Source organism: Oncorhynchus gorbuscha, linkage group LG20, assembly GCF_021184085.1.
Source record: "Oncorhynchus gorbuscha isolate QuinsamMale2020 ecotype Even-year linkage group LG20, OgorEven_v1.0, whole genome shotgun sequence".
Lineage (NCBI taxonomy): Eukaryota > Metazoa > Chordata > Actinopteri > Salmoniformes > Salmonidae > Oncorhynchus > Oncorhynchus gorbuscha.
The window spans coordinates 45,195,917-45,216,549 of record NC_060192.1 but is presented as its reverse complement, the minus strand read 5'-3'; the positions used below and the strand labels follow the sequence as shown (position 1 = coordinate 45,216,549).

Genomic DNA, 20,633 nt, shown 5'->3' with positions numbered 1-20,633 from the left:
ATGTAGTCATCTCATATGTATATACTGTGGAATAGAGTACCATGTAGTCATGGCTCTATGTATCACTGTTCAATATCCATGTACATGTTCATCCCTCACTGTGTATAAGACTGTTTTGGAATTGTTAGTTAGTTCCATGTAGTTATCACTCTTGTAGTAACTGTGGAATAGAGTTCCATGTAGTCATGGCTCTATGTAGTACTGTGACAAATAAATTTGATTTGATTTGATTTGTTATCGTATATGTGTGTGTGTGTGTCTGTGCCAATGTTTGTGTCTCTTCACAGTCCCCGCTGTTCCATAAGGTGTATTTGATCTGTTTTTAAATCTGATTCTACTGTTACATCAGTTACCTGATGTGGAATAGAGTTCTATGTAGTCATGGCTCTACGTAGTACTGTGGAATAGAGTTCTATGTAGTCATGGCTCTATGTAGTACTGTGGAATAGAGTTCCATGTAGTCATGGCTCTATGTAGTACTGTGGAATAGAGTTCCATGTAGTCATGGCTATATGTAGTACTGTGGAATAGAGTTCCATGTAGTCATGGCTCTATGTAGTACTGTGGAATAGAGTTCCATGTAGTCATGGCTCTATGTAGTACTGTGCGCCTCCCATAGTCTGTTCTAGACTTGGGGACTGTGAAGAGACCTCTGGTGGCATGTCTTATGGGGTATGCATGGGTGTCCGAGCTGTGTGCCAGTAGTTCAAACAGACAGCTCGGTGCATTCACCATGTCAATACCTCTCACAAATAAATGTAGGGATGAAGTCAAACTCATCCACTTTCAGCCAGGAGAGATTGACATGCATATTATTAATATTAGCTCTGTGTGTACATCCAAGGGCCAGCTGTGCTGCCCTGTTCTGAGCCAATTGCAATTTTTCTAAGCCCTTTTTTTGTGGCACCCAACCACACGACTGAACAGTAGTCCAGGTGACAAGACCTGCCTTGTTTATAGTGCTGTTAAGAAGGTAGAAACTAGGGCCTGTAGGACCTACCTTGTTGATAGTGTTGTTAAGAAGGTAGAAACTAGAGCCTGTAGGATCTGCCTTGTTGATAGTGTTGTTAAGAAGGTAGAAACTAGAGCCTGTAGGATCTGCCTTGTTGATAGTGTTGTTAAGAAGGTAGAAATTAGGGCCTGTAGGACCTGCCTTGTTGATAGTGTTGTTAAGAAGGTAGAAACTAGGGCCCGTAGGACCTGCCTTGTTGATAGTGTTGTTAAGAAGGCAGAGCAGCGCTTTATTATAGACAGACTCCTCCCCATCTTAGCTACTGTTGTAGCCAAATGTTCTGACCATGACAGTTTACAATCCAGGGTTACTCCAAGCAGTTTAGTCACCTCAACTTGCTAAATTTACACATTATTTAGTGTTGAATCATCTGGATACATGCTTTACTCAAAGCCAGTGGCATGTCGTTAGTAGAGATTGAAAAAAGTAAGGGGCCTAGACAGCTTCCCTGGGGAATTCCTGATTCTACCAGGATTATGTTGGACAGGCTTCCAGTAAAGAACTGCTGCTTGCTGGTCTAGGCTGCTGCTTGCTGGTCTAGGCTGCTGCTTGCTGGTCTAGGCTGCTGCTGGTCTAGGCTGCTGCTGCTGCTGCTGCTGGTCTAGGCTGCTGCTGCTGCTTGCTGGTCTAGGCTGCTGCTGCTGCTTGCTGGTCTAGGCTGCTTGCTGGTCTAGGCTGCTTGCTGGTCTAGGCTGCTGCTGCTGGTCTAGGCTGCTGCTGCTGGTCTAGGCTGCTGCTGCTTGCTGGTCTAGGCTGCTGCTGGTCTAGGCTGCTGCTGGTCTAGGCTGCTGCTGCTGGTCTAGGCTGCTGGTCTAGGCTGCTGCTGGTTGCTGGTCTAGGCTGCTGCTGGTTGCTGGTCTAGGCTGCTGCTTGCTGGTCTAGGCTGCTGCTGGTCTAGGCTGCTGCTGCTGTTGGTCTAGGCTGCTGCTGCTGGTCTAGGCTGCTGCTGGTCTAGGCTGCTGCTGCTTGCTGGTCTAGGCTGCTGCTGGTCTAGGCTGCTGCTTGCTGGTCTAGGCTGCTGCTGCTGGTCTAGGCTGCTGCTGCTGCTGGTCTAGGCTGCTGCTTGCTGGTTGCTGCTGGTCTAGGCTGCTGCTTGCTGGTCTAGGCTGCTGCTGGTCTAGGCTGCTGCTGGTTGCTGGTCTAGGCTGCTGCTTGCTGGTCTAGGCTGCTGCTGGTCTAGGCTGCTGCTGCTGTTGGTCTAGGCTGCTGCTGCTGGTCTAGGCTGCTGCTGGTCTAGGCTGCTGCTGCTTGCTGGTCTAGGCTGCTGCTGGTCTAGGCTGCTGCTGGTCTAGGCTGCTGCTGCTGTTGGTCTAGGCTGCTGCTGGTCTAGGCTGCTGCTGGTCTAGGCTGCTGCTGCTGTTGGTCTAGGCTGCTGCTGGTCTAGGCTGCTGCTGGTCTAGGCTGCTGCTGGTCTAGGCTGCTGCTGGTCTAGGCTGCTGCTGCTGCTGGTCTCGCAATTATTTTTCTTGCCGTCTCAACTCCTCGTCAGTGTATTCTAGCTCAAATGAATCGGGGTGTATATGCTCCTATGTAAAATAACATAAAAAAATGGTTGTCGTCCAGCTCTTCATGGAAAGAGGAATCATCAGTAGCAGCCATTTGTAGCTAATTATTTAGTAATCTTGGATAGACAGTGAACCTGTGAACTAGTACCGGCCCGTATTGAAAAGCCTGATTTCGATGGTGGGAACAAGGGATGTATATGGCTCCCGGCAGTCTGTAGTCTTTACAAAGCCAGGGGGAAAATGAGTCAACCTAGATATGCTACAATGTCCTGGCAGATAGGAACATCATTGAGACTAGTCCCAAGGCTCTATTGAACAAGGACAGCCATATCTACTAGTGTGATTGTGCAATCGGTGAAACACAAAAGCCACCATAATTTCTATAAAACATGACTATTCATTTTTTTTTTTATCCGACAGCCGCCTCAATCAACCAATGACATCTCCCGGTGCAAAAATAGTGAATAATTATGTCTGAAACACCCCCTCATAATTATGTAGGGAGACGAGAAAAACACTAGGTGTAAAGTTCGCCTTTAATATTAACAGAATTAAGCATTTCCCCAAATGTAGGCTAAATTGACTCAAACAGGAGTGGAGAAACATGATTTCTTTCAGCATCTTGAGAGAATACGAATGCGCAGTCAGCACCTCTACAGACGGTATCCATCGTCATCAGCATCATATAAGATGATACTATTTCAACCACATAAATATGCATCCAAGCCAAACTGACATCTTATCAGAAGCATGTTGGATTGTTTTCACAGCTTTCTATTTCCTTACAACTGGTCAAAATGATGTCATTTGAAAGTTTGGCACAGAAATTATTGCATTTTCTCCCCGGTCCCTAAACACCCTCTAAAGAAGCAGAGGTGACAGAACTTTACCAACGTCAACTACGTCCATTCTATTGGCTTATGGAATTCTGTTGAGCAAAAGGTTGATTGAGTCTTCTAGGGCAACATATAATGACTGAAGAGAAGCTGCATGTATCTAATTAGGAGTTAACAAGTTAACTAACAAAAGTCTACTAAAATATCAGACACTATAAGCAGAAACATATCTGCACTTCCTGTCCAAAAATCATTCTGCCGGTTCTGACTGTAGCCTACAGAGCATCTTCTATATTAGCAGGTTGGGGTCAGACGCTTCAGATTTTTACTTGATCACATACAGGGCAGGTGGTTGCGGATGGGTTATTAGCAATTGCGGTGCAGGTTAAGGGAAAAGCAGAGGCACCACTACGGTCAGTGTCTCCTACCTGGTACACTCCCCCGATGTGGCTGCGTGCGCTGCGTGTGAGCTGACAGACAGCGTTGGTCTTCTGATTGGCCTGCAGACTCTCCCAGGTGGGGTCAGGGGTCAGCTCAGGGTCTGGCAGGGAGTTGGTCTGGAGGAACAATGCACCACTTTTTATTAGCCATTATCGGACAGGACGATAGGATCATTATCTTAGCAGCCCGACACACACACAATAAAACATTAAGAACACAGTATGTGTATGATCCCTTATTGATGTCACTTGTTAAATACACTTCAAAAATCTGTGTAGATGCAGGGGAGGGCAAAGAAGGATGTTTTTAAGCCTTGAGAATTGGATTGTGTTCGTGTGCCATTCAGAGGGTGAATGGGCAAAAGACTTCAGTGCCTTTGAACGGGGTAGTAGGTGCCAGGAGCACCGGTTTGTGTCAAGAACTGCAACGCTGCTGGGTTTTTCACACAACAGTTTTCTGTGTGTACCAAGTATGGTCCACCACCCAAAAGACATCCAGCCAACTTGACACAACTGTGGGAAGCATTGGAGTCAACATGGACCAGCATCCCTGTGGAATGCTTTAGACACCTTGTGGAGTCAACATGGACCAGCATCCCTGTGGAACGCTTTAGACACCTTGTGGAGTCAACATGGACCAGCATCCCTGTGGAACACTTTAGACACCTTGTGGAGTCAACATGGACCAGCATCCCTGTGGAACACTTTAGACACCTTGTGGAGTCAACATGGACCAGCATCCCTGTGGAACGCTTTAGACACCTTGTGGAGTCAACATGGACCAGCATCCCTGTGGAACGCTTTAGACACCTTGTGGAGTCAACATGGACCAGCATCCCTGTGGAACGCTTTAGACACCTTGTGGAGTCAACATGGACCAGCATCCCTGTGGAACGCTTTAGACACCTTGTGGAGTCAACATGGACCAGCATCCCTGTGGAACACTTTAGACACCTTGTGGAGTCAACATGGACCAGCATCCCTGTGGAACTCTTTAGACACCTTGTGGAGTCAACATGGACCAGCATCCCTGTGGAACGCTTTAGACACCTTGTGGAGTCAACATGGACCAGCATCCCTGTGGAACTCTTTAGACACCTTGTGGAGTCAACATGGACCAGCATCCCTGTGGAACACTTTAGACACCTTGTGGAGTCAACATGGACCAGCATCCCTGTGGAACACTTTAGACACCTTGTGGAGTCAACATGGACCAGCATCCCTGTGGAACACTTTAGACACCTTGTGGAGTCAACATGGACCAGCATCCCTGTGGAACACTTTAGACACCTTGTGGAGTCAACATGGACCAGCATCCCTGTGGAACACTTTAGACACCTTGTGGAGTCAACATGGACCAGCATCCCTGTGGAACGCTTTAGACACCTTGTGGAGTCAACATGGACCAGCATCCCTGTGGAACGCTTTAGACACCTTGTGGAGTCAACATGGACCAGCATCCCTGTGGAACGCTTTAGACACCTTGTAGAGTCAACATGGGCCAGCATCCCTGTGGAACGCAATAGACACCTTGTGGAGTCAACATGGACCAGCATCCCTGTGGAACGCTTTAGACACCTTGTGGAGTCAACATGGACCAGCATCCCTGTGGAACGCTTTAGACACCTTGTGGAGTCAACATGGACCAGCATCCCTGTGGAACACTTTAGACACCTTGTGGAGTCAACATGGACCAGCATCCCTGTGGAACACTTTAGACACCTTGTGGAGTCAACATGGACCAGCATCCCTGTGGAACACTTTAGACACCTTGTGGAGTCAACATGGACCAGCATCCCTGTGGAACACTTTAGACACCTTGTGGAGTCAACATGGACCAGCATCCCTGTGGAACACTTTAGACACCTTGTGGAGTCAACATGGACCAGCATCCCTGTGGAACGCTTTAGACACCTTGTGGAGTCAACATGGACCAGCATCCCTGTGGAACGCTTTAGACACCTTGTGGAGTCAACATGGACCAGCATCCCTGTGGAACGCTTTAGACACCTTGTGGAGTCAACATGGACCAGCATCCCTGTGGAACACTTTAGACACCTTGTGGAGTCAACATGGACCAGCATCCCTGTGGAACGCTTTAGACACCTTGTGGAGTCAACATGGACCAGCATCCCTGTGGAACGCTTTAGACACCTTGTGGAGTCAACATGGACCAGCATCCCTGTGGAACGCTTTAGACACCTTGTGGAGTCAACATGGACCAGCATCCCTGTGGAACACTTTAGACACCTTGTGGAGTCAACATGGACCAGCATCCCTGTGGAACTCTTTAGACACCTTGTGGAGTCAACATGGACCAGCATCCCTGTGGAACGCTTTAGACACCTTGTGGAGTCAACATGGACCAGCATCCCTGTGGAACTCTTTAGACACCTTGTGGAGTCAACATGGACCAGCATCCCTGTGGAACACTTTAGACACCTTGTGGAGTCAACATGGACCAGCATCCCTGTGGAACACTTTAGACACCTTGTGGAGTCAACATGGACCAGCATCCCTGTGGAACACTTTAGACACCTTGTGGAGTCAACATGGACCAGCATCCCTGTGGAAACTTTAGACACCTTGTGGAGTCAACATGGACCAGCATCCCTGTGGAACACTTTAGACACCTTGTGGAGTCAACATGGACCAGCATCCCTGTGGAACGCTTTAGACACCTTGTGGAGTCAACATGGACCAGCATCCCTGTGGAACGCTTTAGACACCTTGTGGAGTCAACATGGACCAGCATCCCTGTGGAACGCTTTAGACACCTTGTAGAGTCAACATGGGCCAGCATCCCTGTGGAACGCAATAGACACCCTGTGGAGTCAACATGGACCAGCATCCCTGTGGAACGCTTTAGACACCTTGTGGAGTCAACATGGACCAGCATCCCTGTGGAACGCTTTAGACACCTTGTGGAGTCAACATGGACCAGCATCCCTGTGGAACACTTTAGACACCTTGTGGAGTCAACATGGACCAGCATCCCTGTGGAACACTTTAGACACCTTGTGGAGTCAACATGGACCAGCATCCCTGTGGAACACTTTAGACACCTTGTGGAGTCAACATGGACCAGCATCCCTGTGGAACACTTTAGACACCTTGTGGAGTCAACATGGACCAGCATCCCTGTGGAACACTTTAGACACCTTGTGGAGTCAACATGGACCAGCATCCCTGTGGAACGCTTTAGACACCTTGTGGAGTCAACATGGACCAGCATCCCTGTGGAACGCTTTAGACACCTTGTGGAGTCAACATGGACCAGCATCCCTGTGGAACGCTTTAGACACCTTGTGGAGTCAACATGGACCAGCATCCCTGTGGAACACTTTAGACACCTTGTGGAGTCAACATGGACCAGCATCCCTGTGGAACGCTTTAGACACCTTGTGGAGTCAACATGGACCAGCATCCCTGTGGAACGCTTTAGACACCTTGTGGAGTCAACATGGACCAGCATCCCTGTGGAACCCTTTAGACACCTTGTGGAGTCAACATGGACCAGCATCCCTGTGGAACATTTTAGACATCTTGTGGAGTCAACATGGACCAGCATCCCTGTGGAACACTTTAGACACCTTGTGGAGTCAACATGGACCAGCATCCCTGTGGAACACTTTAGACACCTTGTGGAGTCAACATGGACCAGCATCCCTGTGGAACACTTTAGACACCTTGTGGAGTCAACATGGACCAGCATCCCTGTGGAACACTTTAGACACCTTGTGGAGTCAACATGGACCAGCATCCCTGTGGAACGCTTTAGACACCTTGTGGAGTCAACATGGACTAGCATCCCTGTGGAACGCTTTAGACACCTTGTGGAGTCAACATGGACCAGCATCCCTGTGGAACACTTTAGACACCTTGTGGAGTCCATGCCCTGACAAACCGAAGCGGTTCTCAGGGCAACTCAATATTAGGAAGGTGATCTTATAATGTTTTGTAAACTCAGTGTACACACAGACTCTGGACAGAGAGGGTTTAGTTACTTTGCTTAAGGACCCAATGGCAGGAGATGCTATCTAGGATGAGGTCTTTCTATGTATCCCACATTACTCTGGTCAAAAGTAGTGAACTAAATAGGGAGCCATTGAGGACGTGTGCAGCTTGACTCAGCCTCTTACCTGTACAGAGCGCAGCGGAAGCCTCTTCTTCAGAGACATGCGGAGGGAGTTGAGAGAGGAGGAGGAGCGTAGCTTCCGGAAGCGGTCAGGGGGGGGGGGGGGCCTCAGGGGAGCTGAACTCGCCCCCGTCTGACTCCTCCAGAACGCTGTGAGCCCTCCACACCGCCACGCCACTCATCACCGACGACGACATGCTGAAGCTGGCCAATCAGGGAGGAAAGAGGAAGAGATCAGGGCTGTGTTCAGCAGTACACGCACAACAATGTAGAGCGTTCAGATAGAAATGTAGAACAAGCATCAAAATGTAAAAGATAAGCACATAATAAAACTGGTGCCCGTCTGTGGGATGAAATTCTGCAAAACAGATGGCTGAGGTCACTTAAACACGTCTGGGGGAAAAACTGTGGTTTTGGAGTGAACTAGAAAGCAATGCAAAACAAAGTCCTATTTACAAGAAGCTGGAATTATCCATCTGAAGATTATGACGCTGCCTGGTCTGTGATCCTAAAAGGGAATGCTTGAGTGTCTCGGATGGTATTTTAGAGTCTCAAATGGTATGAGCCTGTAAAGGTTTGTTGGTCCCGAGTCAGTAGTTTGTTCTAGGCACATACCATGACCCCGGAAACCTCTTGCACAATTGTGCACCGGGGCCTCCCACGCTTTCTAGTCTGGTTAGAGCCAGTTTGCGCTGTTCTGTGAAGGGAGTAGTACACAGCATTGTACCAGATCGTCAATTTCTTGGCAATTTCTCGCATGGAAAAGCCTTCAATTCTCAGAACAAGAATAGACTGACGAGTTTCAGAAGAAAGTTCTTTGTTTCTGGTCATTTCGAGCCTGTAATCGAATCCACAAATGCCGATGCTCCAGATACTCAACTAGTCTAAAGAAGGCCAGTTTTATTGCTTCTTTAACCAGGACAACAGCTTTCAGCTGTGCTAACATAATTGCAAAAGGGTTTTCTAATGATCAATTAGCCTTTTAAAATTATGAACTTGGATTAGCTACCACAACGTAGACTTATAGTCCCCACGATATGCAACTGTTCAGGGAAGTCAGGAACCAATACACGCAGTCAGTCAGGAAAGCTAAGGCCAGCTTCTTCAGGCAGAAGTTTGCATCCTGTAGCTCAAACTCCAAAAAAGTTCTGAGACACTGTGAAGTCCATGGAGAACAAGAGCACCTCCTCCCAGCTGCCCACTGCACTGAGGCTAGGTAACACAGTCACCACCGATAAATCCATGATTATCGAAAACTTCAACAAGCATTTCTCAACGGCTGGCCATGCCTTCCTCCTGGCTACTCCAACCTCGGCCAACAGCTCTGCCCGCCTCTCCAGGTTATCCTTTACCCAAATCCAGATAGCAGATGTTCTGAAAGAGTTGCAAAACCTGGACCCGTACAAATCAGCTGGGCTTGACAATCTGGACTCTCTATTTCTGAAACTATCCGCCGCCATTGTCGCACCCCCTATTTACCAGCCTGTTCAAACTCTCTTTCATATCGTCTGAGATCCCCAAGGATTAGAAAGCTGCCGCAGTCATCCCCCTCTTCAAAGGGGGGAGACACCCTGGACCCAAACTGTTACAGACCTATATCCATCCTGCCCTGCCTATCTAAGGTCTTCAAAAGCCAAGTCAACAAACAGGTCACTGACTATCTCGAATCCCACCGTACCTTCTCCTCTGTGCAATCTGGTTTCCGAGCCGGTCACGGGTGCACCTCAGCCACACTCAAGGTACTAAACGATATCATAACCGCCATCGATAAAAGACAGTACTGTGCAGCCGTCTTCATCGACCTGGCCAAGGCTTTCGACTCTGTCAATCACCATATTCTTATCGGCAGACTCAGTAGCCTCGGTTTTTGTAATGACTGCCTTGCCTGGTTCACCAACTACTTTGCAGACAGAGTTCAGTGTGTCAAATCAGAGGGCATGTTGTCCGGTCCTCTGGCAGTCTCTATGGGGGTGCCACGGGGTTCAATTCTCAGGCAGACTCTTTTCTCTGTATATATCAATGATGTTGCTCTTGCTGTGGGCGATTCCCTGATCCACCTCTATGCAGACGACACCATTCTGTATACCTCCGGCCCTTCCTTGGACACTGTGCTATCTAACCTCCAATCGAGCTTCAACGCCATACAACACTCCTTCCGTGGCCTCGAACTGCTCTTAAACGCTAGTAAAACCAAATATATGCTTTTCAACCGTTCGCTGCCTGCACCCGCACGCCCGACTAGCATCACCACCCTGGATGGTTCTGACCTAGAATATGTGGACATCTATAAGTACCTAGGTGTCTAGCTAGACTGTAAACTCTCCTTCCAGACTCATATCAAACATCTCCAATCGAAAATCAAATCTAGAGTCGGCTTTCTATTCCGCAACAAAGTCTCCTTCACTCACGCCGCCAAACTTAACCTAGTAAAACGGACTATCCTACCGATCCTCGACTTCGGCGATGTCATCTACAAAATAGCTTCCAACACTCTACTCAGCAAACTGGATGCAGTTTATCACAGTGCCATCCGTTTTGTTACTAAAGCACCTTATACCACCCACCACTGCGACCTGTATGCTCTAGTCGGCTGGCCCTCGCTACATATTCGTCGCCAGACCCACTGGCTCCAGGTCCTCTACAAGTCCATGCTAGGTAAAGCTCCGCCTTATCTCAGTTCACTGGTCACGATGGCAACACCCATCCGTAGCACGCGCTCCAGCAGGTGTATCTCACTGATCATCCCTAAAGCCAACACCTCATTTGGCCGCCTTTCTTTCCAGTTCTCTGCTGCCTGTGACTGGAACGAATTGCAAAAATCACTGAAGTTGGAGACTTTTATCTCCCTCACCAACTTCAAACATCTGCTATCTGAGCAGCTAACCGATCGCTGCAGCTGTACATAGTCTTATCGGTATAGTCCACCCAATTTGACCTACCTCATCCCCATAATGTTTTTATTTATTTACTTTTATGCTCTTTTGTACACCAGTATCTCTACCTGTACATGACCATCTGATCATTTATCACTCCAGTGTTAATCTGCAAAATTGTAATTATTCGCCTCTCTTTTTTTCTACTGTGTTAATGACTTGTTAATTTACTCCATGTGTAACTCTGTGTTGTCTCTCTCCAGATGAAATCTCGCGTCTTGTGACGGCCGGCCGCCCAACAACCTGCCCGCTTGACCCTATCCCCTCCTCTCTTCTCCAGACCATTTCCGGAGACCTTCTCCCTTACCTCACCTCGCTCATCAACTCATCCCTGACCGTTGGCTACGTCCCTTCCGTCTTCAAGAGAGCGAGAGTTGCACCCCTTCTGAAAAAACCTACACTCGATCCCTCCGATGTCAACAATTACAGACCAGTATCCCTTCTTTCTTTTCTCTCCAAAACTCTTGAACGTGCCGTCCTTGGCCAGCTCTCCCGCTATCTCTCTCTGAATGACCTTCTTGATCCAAATCAGTCAGGTTTCAAGACTAGTCATTCAACTGAGACTGCTCTCCTCTGTATCACGGAGGCGCTCCGCACTGCTAAAGCTAACTCTCTCTCCTCTGCTCTCATCCTTCTAGATCTATCGGCTGCCTTCGATACTGTGAACCATCAGATCCTCCTCTCCACCCTCTCCGAGTTGGGCATCTCCGGCGCGGCCCACGCTTGGATTGCGTCCTACCTGACAGGTTCCTACCAGGTGGCGTGGCGAAAACCACGCACCACTGGTGTCCCCCAGGGCTCTGTTCTTGGCCCTCTCCTATTCTCGCTATACAAAGTCATTGGCTCTGTCATAACCTCACATGGTCTCTCTTATCATTGCTATGCAGATGACCACAATGTCTTTCCTTTCCCCCTTCTGATGACCAGGTGGCGATGTCATTCTGCATGTCTGGCAGACATATCAGTGTGGATGACGGATCACCACCTCAAGCTGAACCTCGGCAAGACGGAGCTGCTCTTCCTCCCGGGGAAGGACTGCCCGTTCCATGATCTTCACGGTTGACAACTCCATTGTGTCCTCCTCCCAGAGCGCCAAGAACTGATCCTGGACAACACCCTGTCGTTCTCAACTAACATCAAGGCGGTGGCCCGTTCCTGTAGGTTCATGCTCTACAACATCCGCAGACAATAAAACTGTGGACAGGGCAGGTCCTAATCCAGGCACTTGTCATCTCCCGTCTGGATTACTGCAACTTGTTGGCTAGGCTCCCTGCCTGTGCCATTAAACCCCTTCAACTCATCCAGAACGCCGCAGCCCGTCTGGTGTTCAACCTTCCCAAGTTCTCTCACGTCACCCCGCTCCTCCGTTCTCTCCACTGGCTTCCAGTTGAAGTCGCATCCGCTACAAGACCATGGTGCTTGCCTACGGAGCTGTGAGGGGAACGGCACCTCAGTACCTCCAGGCTTGATCAGGCCCTACACCCAAACAAGGGCACTGCGTTCATCCACCTCTGGCCTGCTCGCCTCCCTACCACTGAGGAAGTACAGCTCCCGCTCAGCCCAGTCAAAACTGTTCGCTGCCCTGGCCCCCAATGGTGGAACAAACTCCCTCACGACGCCAGGACAGCGGAGTCAATCACCACCTTCCGGAGACACCTGAAACCCCACCTCTTTAAGGAATACCTAGGATAGGTTAAGTAATCCCTGGCACCCCACCCCCTAAGTTTTAGATGCACTATTGTTAAGTGACTGTTCCACTGGATGTCATAAGGTGAATGCACCAATTTGTAAGTCGCTCTGGGTAAGAGCGTCTGCTAAATGACTTAAATGTAATGTAAATGTCTGTTCACACTGCTATGCTTTATCTTGGCCAGGTCGCAGTTGCAAATGAAATCTTGTTCTCAACTGGCCTACCTGGTTAAATAAACGTGCCATTGGAACACAAGAGTGATGGTTGCTGATAATGGGCCTCTGTACGCCTATGTAGATATTCCATTAAAAACCAGCCATTTCTAGCTACAATAGTCATTTACAACATTAGCAATGCCTACAATGTATTTCGGATCAATTGGATGTCATTTTTAATTGTGTTTCTTTAAAAAACATTTCTAAGTGACCCCACACTGTTGAACGGTAGTGTATATGTTTATTTTATGGCACACGAGACACCTGTCTGATTTGCGCCCGTCTCTGGACAAATCCATTGAGGAGGCCGCAGTGATGACAATAAAACTGTGGACTGTGGCTCAGATACACAAGGCACATCTCTCTCCTGCAATTTCATGGGTATTCATATTGTTTCATAACTTTTGTGTGCATGGGGTGGCAGGTAGCCTAGTGGTTAGAATGGAGGGGTGGCATGTAGTCTAGTGGTTAGAATGGAGGGGTGGCAGGTAGCCTAGTGGTTAGAATGGAGGGGTGGCAGGTAGCCTAGTGGTTAGAATGGAGGGGTGGCAGGTAGCCTAGTGGTTAGAGTGGAGGGGTGGCAGGTAGCCTAGTGGTTAGAGTGGAGGGGTGGCAGGTAGCCTAGTGGTTAGAGTGGAGGGGTGGCAGGTAGCCTAGTGGTTAGAGTGGAGGGGTGGCAGGTAGCCTAGTGGTTAGAGTGGAGGGGTGGCAGGTAGCCTAGTGGTTAGAGTGGAGGGGTGGCAGGTAGCCTAGTGGTTAGAGTGGAGGGGTGGCAGGTAGCCTAGTGGTTAGAGTGGAGGGGTGGCAGGTAGCCTAGTGGTTAGAGTGGAGGGGTGGCAGGTAGCCTAGTGGTTAGAGTGGAGGGCCTAGTGGTTAGGTAGCCTAGTGGTTAGAGTGGAGGGGTGGCAGGTAGCCTAGTGGTTAGAGTGGAGGGGTGGCAGGTAGCCTAGTGGTTAGAGAGGGGTGGAGGTAGCCTAGTGGTTAGGCAGGGGTGCAGGTAGCCTAGTGGTTAGAGTGGAGGGGTGGCAGGTAGCCTAGTGGTTAGAGTGGAGGGGAGGCAGGTAGCCTAGTGGTTAGAGTGGAGGGGTGGCAGGTAGCCTAGTGGTTAGAGTGGAGGGGTGGCAGGTAGCCTAGTGGTTAGAGTGGAGGGGTGGCAGGTAGCCTAGTGGTTAGAGTGGAGGGGTGGCAGGTAGCCTAGTGGTTAGAGTGGAGGGGTGGCAGGTAGCCTAGTGGTTAGAGTGGAGGGGTGGCAGGTAGCCTAGTGGTTAGAGTGGAGGGGTGGCAGGTAGCCTAGTGGTTAGAGTGGAGGGGTGGCAGGTAGCCTAGTGGTTAGAGTGGAGGGGTGGCAGGTAGCCTAGTGGTTAGAGTGGAGGGGTGGCAGGTAGCCTAGTGGTTAGAGTGGAGGGGTGGCAGGTAGCCTAGTGGTTAGAGTGGAGGGGTGGCAGGTAGCCTAGTGGTTAGAGTGGAGGGGTGGCAGGTAGCCTAGTGGTTAGAGTGGAGGGGTGGCAGGTAGCCTAGTGGTTAGAGTGGAGGGGTGGTGGCAGGTAGCCTAGTGGTTAGAGTGGAGGGGTGGCAGGTAGCCTAGTGGTTAGAGTGGAGGGGTGGCAGGTAGCCTAGTGGTTAGAGTGGAGGGGTGGCAGGTAGCCTAGTGGTTAGAGTGGAGGGGTGGCAGGTAGCCTAGTGGTTAGAGTGGAGGGGTGGCAGGTAGCCTAGTGGTTAGAGTGGAGGGGTGGCAGGTAGCCTAGTGGTTAGAGTGGAGGGGTGGCAGGTAGCCTAGTGGTTAGAGTGGAGGGGTGGCAGGTAGCCTAGTGGTTAGAGTGGAGGGGTGGCAGGTAGCCTAGTGGTTAGAGTGGAGGGGTGGCAGGTAGCCTAGTGGTTAGAGGGGTGGAGGGGTGGCAGGTAGCCTAGTGGTTAGAGTGGAGGGGTGGCAGGTAGCCTAGTGGTTAGAGTGGAGGGGAGGCAGGTAGCCTAGTGGTTAGAGTGGAGGGGAGGCAGGTAGCCTAGTGGTTAGAGTGGAGGGGAGGCAGGTAGCCTAGTGGTTAGAGTGGAGGGGTGGCAGGTAGCCTAGTGGTTAGAGTGGAGGGGTGGCAGGTAGCCTAGTGGTTAGAGTGGAGGGGTGGCAGGTAGCCTAGTGGTTAGAGTGGAGGGGTGGCAGGTAGCCTAGTGGTTAGAGTGGAGGGGTGGCAGGTAGCCTAGTGGTTAGAGTGGAGGGGTGGCAGGTAGCCTAGTGGTTAGAGTGGAGGGGTGGCAGGTAGCCTAGTGGTTAGAGTGGAGGGTGGCAGGTAGCCTAGTGGTTAGAGTGGAGGGGTGGCAGGTAGCCTAGTGGTTAGAGTGGAGGGGTGGCAGGTAGCCTAGTGGTTAGAGTGGAGGGGTGGCAGGTAGCCTAGTGGTTAGAGTGGAGGGGTGGCAGGTAGCCTAGTGGTTAGAGTGGAGGGGTGGCAGGTAGCCTAGTGGTTAGAGTGGAGGGGTGGCAGGTAGCCTAGTGGTTAGAGTGGAGGGGTGGCAGGTAGCCTAGTGGTTAGAGTGGAGGGGTGGCAGGTAGCCTAGTGGTTAGAGTGGAGGGGTGGCAGGTAGCCTAGTGGTTAGAGTGGAGGGGTGGCAGGTAGCCTAGTGGTTAGAGTGGAGGGGTGGCAGGTAGCCTAGTGGTTAGAGTGGAGGGGTGGCAGGTAGCCTAGTGGTTAGAGTGGAGGGGTGGCAGGTAGCCTAGTGGTTAGAGTGGAGGGGTGGCAGGTAGCCTAGTGGTTAGAGTGGAGGGGTGGCAGGTAGCCTAGTGGTTAGAGTGGAGGGGTGGCAGGTAGCCTAGTGGTTAGAGTGGAGGGGTGGCAGGTAGCCTAGTGGTTAGAGTGGAGGGGTGGCAGGTAGCCTAGTGGTTAGAGTGGAGGGGTGGCAGGTAGCCTAGTGGTTAGAGTGGAGGGGTGGCAGGTAGCCTAGTGGTTAGAGTGGAGGGGTGGCAGGTAGCCTAGTGGTTAGAGTGGAGGGGTGGCAGGTAGCCTAGTGGTTAGAGTGGAGGGTGGCAGGTAGCCTAGTGGTTAGAGTGGAGGGGTGGCAGGTAGCCTAGTGGTTAGAGTGGAGGGGTGGCAGGTAGCCTAGTGGTTAGAGTGGAGGGGTGGCAGGTAGCCTAGTGGTTAGAGTGTTGGACTAGTAACCGAAAGGTGGCTGGATCAAATCCCCAAGTTGACAAGGTCGTTCTGTCGTTCTGCCCCTGAACAAGGCAGTTTGCCCACTGTTCCCTGGTAGGCTGTTATTTGTTCTTAACTGACTTGGTTAAATAAAAGGTTTTTTAAAAATACAATTAGTTGCAGTGTCTTATTAATTTGCCGTTAATCCACCATTTCTAAATCCGCAATGTTTATTTACGTTCATTTCTGTTAATACATTCAATATATTTATTTATTTATCTATTTAACATTGTCAGATTGGAAATGTGTTTTGCAGAACTCATAACCTGGGCTACACTTCTGAGAAACACGCTTCTTTATTTCACTCCATTTATGAGTTGTCAATTTATTGGTCGTCTTTTGTTTGAAATGCTCCTGCCAATGTTGAGTAAGGACGCATATTGAAGTAAGACGAGGCTACCTGGCCTGCGCGCAACTGTAGGCCGATAAAATGTGTCCATTTGGGGATGTCTGATAGTTTTTCTGATTGTCTTAACACACCACCACTAAAGAGCTGTGAGTCTTTCTGGGTCAGTCTCTAAGAGCTGTGAGTCTTTCTGGGTCAGTCTCTAAGAGCTGGGAGTCTTTCTGGGTCAGTCTCTAAGAGCTGCGAGTCTTTCTGGGTCAGTCTCTAAGAGCTGTGAGTCTTTCTGGGTCAGTCTCTAAGTGCGGGGAGTCTTCCTGGGTCAGTCTCTAAGAGCTGTGAGTCTTTCTGGGTCAGTCTCTAAGAGCTGTGAGTCTTTCTAGGTCAGTCTCTAAGAGCTGGGAGTCTTTCTGGGTCAGTCTCTAAGAGCTGTGAGTCTTTCTGGGTCAGTCTCTAAGAGCTGTGAGTCTTTCTGGGTCAGTCTCTAAGAGCTGTGAGTCTTTCTGGGTCAGTCTCTAAGAGCTGGGAGTCTTTCTGGGTCAGTCTCTAGGAGCTGCGAGTCTTTCTGGGTCAGTCTCTAAGAGCTGTGAGTCTTTCTGGGTCAGTCTCTAAGTGCGGGGAGTCTTCCTGGGTCAGTCTCTAAGAGCTGTGAGTCTTTCTGGGTCAGTCTCTAAGAGCTGTGAGTCTTTCTGGGTCAGTCTCTAAGAGCTGGGAGTCTTTCTGGGTCAGTCTCTAAGAGCTGTGAGTCTTTCTGGGTCAGTCTCTAAGAGCTGTGAGTCTTTCTGGGTCAGTCTCTAAGAGCTGTCTTCCTGGGTCAGTCTCTAAGAGCTGTGAGTCTTTCTGGGTCAGTCTCTAAGAGCTGGGAGTCTTTCTGGGTCAGTCTCTAAGAGCTGTGAGTCTTTCTGGGTCAGTCTCTAAGAGCTGTGAGTCTTTCTGGGTCAGTCTCTAAGAGCTGCGAGTCTTTCTGGGTCAGTCTCTAAGAGCTGTGAGTCTTTCTGGGTCAGTCTCTAAGAGCTATGAGTCTGTCTGGGTCAGTCTCTAAGAGCTGTGAGTCTTTCTGGGTCAGTCTCTAAGAGCTGGGAGTCTTTCTGGGTCAGTCTCTAAGAGCTGTGAGTCTTTCTGGGTCAGTCTCTAAGAGCTGCGAGTCTTCCTGGGTCAGTCTCTAAGAGCTGTGAGTCTTTCTGGGTCAGTCTCTAAGAGCGGGGAGTCTTTCTGGGTCAGTCTCTAAGAGCTGTGAGTCTTTCTGGGTCAGTCTCTAAGAGCTATGAGTCTGTCTGGGTCAGTCTCTAAGAGCTGTGAGTCTTCCTGGGTCAGTCACTAAGAGCTGTGAGTCCTTCTGGGTCAGTCTCTAAGAGCTGTGAGTCTTTCTGGGTCAGTCTCTAAGAGCTGTGAGTCTTTCTGGGTCAGTCTCTAAGAGCTGTGAGTCTTTCTGGGTCAGTCTCTAAGAGCTGTAAGAGGGGATGTCTGATAGTATTTCTGATAAACAAAGTGTGTTTTTAGGATCAATTGAGAAGTTCATCAAAGTATCTGAACAATATTTCCAGCTCTCTCCCTTTCGATAACCACTCAGCATGAAAGGAACAAATGTAATGTTCTGATCCAGTGGAAACATCGTAGAATACCTGATTACTTCTTATCCCTTTTGCACAAATAGCCTGCAGCTGTGTCTGTCCCAAGCTCACTGGCTTGGGAAACTGAGGGTCCAGAATATTTTATACAATGTTTCAAGTTCGCTGCATACAGGCCATGCATAGCCAATGTGATTTATAGGATATTTATTTATTTTCATCAGGGTATTTTCTACCTGCGGGCTGCAATGTTATGCATTGGCTTTATGTAGGCAATTTTTACATAGTTGGAAATGGCAATGAAAGTTACTTTTAGATTGGAATAATTGTAATTTAGATTGTATGTGGTTAATCTACAGTCTAGGATTGATATAAAAAGACTAGTATAAATTCAAATTAAACTGTTCCACGAAAATGTGCATCTGAAAACCGTAACTGTCAGGTAGATTAGTGGAAATAGTAAGATAAATTGTCAGTCCGTAAACACTACTACTCGATCAAGATCCACTGCCAGGTTATACCCCCCCACTTACTTTTAGTACCACAGTGCACCCTGCTAAACTCAGTCACGACTTGCGAACTTTGCAGGTGTTTCTGATTAATAAACAATGCCATGCTGGTGGGTGGTACCATTCAAATAAAACCCAGCCCTGAAAATGAACATTTGGCAAAAAAAATCATTTACAAATCCACTTTGTTCCAGCTGAAAGAGGGCGAGCAGAGTTTACATTTGTTGCACGATGTTGTCAGTCAAAATGTAATCGTTCAAGTTAAAGTATGATATATTTGGACTTGAAGTGTTAACCGAACTGCCCGCGTCCTGCCAATGAGGGGGTTCGGTTAATTTCGCCCGAGTGTCCATGTAGGCGTGTTTTGCACCAGGTAAACGTTGATTACATTAGATAGCTGGCACACTCCTGGGTAAGAGCCAGGTGCCCGGTTCAAAGCCCACAGTGACGCCGGCTCGAAACAAAGTGATGTAGGAGCATGTGGAGTAATGAGTAGGATTCTGTGTTTTCCAGATGCAAAAGTGATTGTTTTTCAGCACACTCTGCATCCCCAAATGAAAAACGAGTTTTTTATTTTTTATAAAAAAATGATATATGTTATTTTTTCTGGACGTTGCACCATGCTGCCTTGTTGACTAAATGATTGAGAGGCGCAGATTACTGTTCCATTTCAGTAAGTGGCTTTTCCCTCCACGCTTTCGCCCGATGACGTAAGGAGCCCGCGGCTCAGCGTAATCATCCCACTGGCGCATCGTCTCTGGTGTGGGTGTTTAAACCAGGAACATTTTGAAAAAGGAATGTAAAGACGACAAAGTTGCCTGCCATAATGTCAGATCGTGACATGCGAATTCAAATACGTTTGTACCTGACCAAATTGCTGTTCCGCAAAAATGAACGCATTGCAAAAAAACGTGTGAACCAGAAAAAGGCTCTCCTCACTATCCATCGTTCCTGCAGTGATTGCTTACAAGCTCCAGATAATGTTTTTATAACGTTGTGCCGATAATCGTTGTATGGAGCTAAAACAAACAAACTGTAGTAGCAGTATACATCTCAGGGAGCCAAATAAACGGCTCTTTCACCTACGCAATTCGGTTACCGAAAATCCGCTCCGGTATCTGCTGGAGCCTTACCTTCTTTAAGCGTTTTGTCTTAAGAGTTAACTGAAGTTAACTGAAGTTACAATATATTACAGTACCCAGTTAACTGAAGTTACAATATATTACAGTACCCAGGTAACTAACGTTACAATATATTACAGTAGCCAGTTAACTAACGTTACAATATATTACAGTACCCAGTTAACTAACGTTACAATATATTACAGTACCCAGTTAACTGAAGTTACAATATATTACAGTACCCAGTTAACTAACGTTACAATATATTACAGTACCCAGTTAACTAACAATATATTACAGTACCCAGTTAACTAACGTTACAATATATTACAGTACCCAGTTAACTAACATTACCCACTGTAGTAATTTCACATGCTAGTTAACATCCCAATAACCATATCAACAAAATGTAGTTAAGTTAACTAGCTAGATACTTTGTTCTAATTTTGAATTCGCTAATCTTGCTATTAACTGACTTGCCTGGTTAAATAAAGGTTAAATAAAATATTTTAATAAAAAATACTAGCAGCTTCGGATTAGCTAGTTAGCAAGCAGACAAAGTTAACATTATTAGCTAGCAGACGTAAAACTCTCTGTTATGCCTGCTTTTTAAACAAATAGCTAAATCATCCTTTGAACGAGGTGAATAGGTTATCTTTTTTCTGTAATACTCATTTATAATGAAGTACTTTATATTCGATAATATCTACCTTGTAAAGTAGTTTGTTCCCTCTTATGTGTGTCTCCTGGAGAAACGTCTAACTGTAGTCGTCAACGGGAAGTGTTTCTGTGTTTGAATTGGACCCGCTCCCCAACCACAGACCCTCAGTGCTATCTGATTGGTCGACGCTCCCCAACCACAGACCCTCAGTGCTATCTGATTGGTCGACGCTCCCCAGCCACAGACCCTCAGTGCTATCTGATTGGTCGACGCTGTCCCGAGTGGTCCCAAACTTCCCCGAACTCATTACAAATTCGGTTCCTAGCTCCTTGCTTTAGTTCCTACTCCACTGATATCTAATAATAATAATATATGCCATTTAGCAGACGCTTTTATCCAAAGCGACTTACAGTCATGTGTGCATACATTCTACGAATGGTATCTGCTGTATTTAAAAAATATATTTAAAAAACTGGCGGATAA

At 48.4% G+C, this 20,633-nt stretch overlaps 1 protein-coding gene across 2 annotated transcripts in view; it reads right to left on the bottom strand.

Annotated features, from left to right (window-relative positions):
* The window catches only part of LOC124007240, a 46,465-nt gene extending 26,158 nt beyond the window's left edge, over positions 1-20,307 (bottom strand). For both annotated transcript variants that reach the window (XM_046317656.1, XM_046317657.1), the window contains exons 1-3: positions 20,200-20,307; positions 7,936-8,135; positions 3,782-3,910 (exon numbers count right to left, since the gene is read on the bottom strand). In XM_046317656.1, coding sequence (XP_046173612.1) covers positions 3,782-3,910; positions 7,936-7,974 — 168 coding nt within the window. In that variant the 5' untranslated portion in view covers positions 7,975-8,135; positions 20,200-20,307. The remainder of the gene's footprint in view (positions 1-3,781; positions 3,911-7,935; positions 8,136-20,199) is intronic.
* Positions 20,308-20,633: the final 326 nt, after the last annotated feature.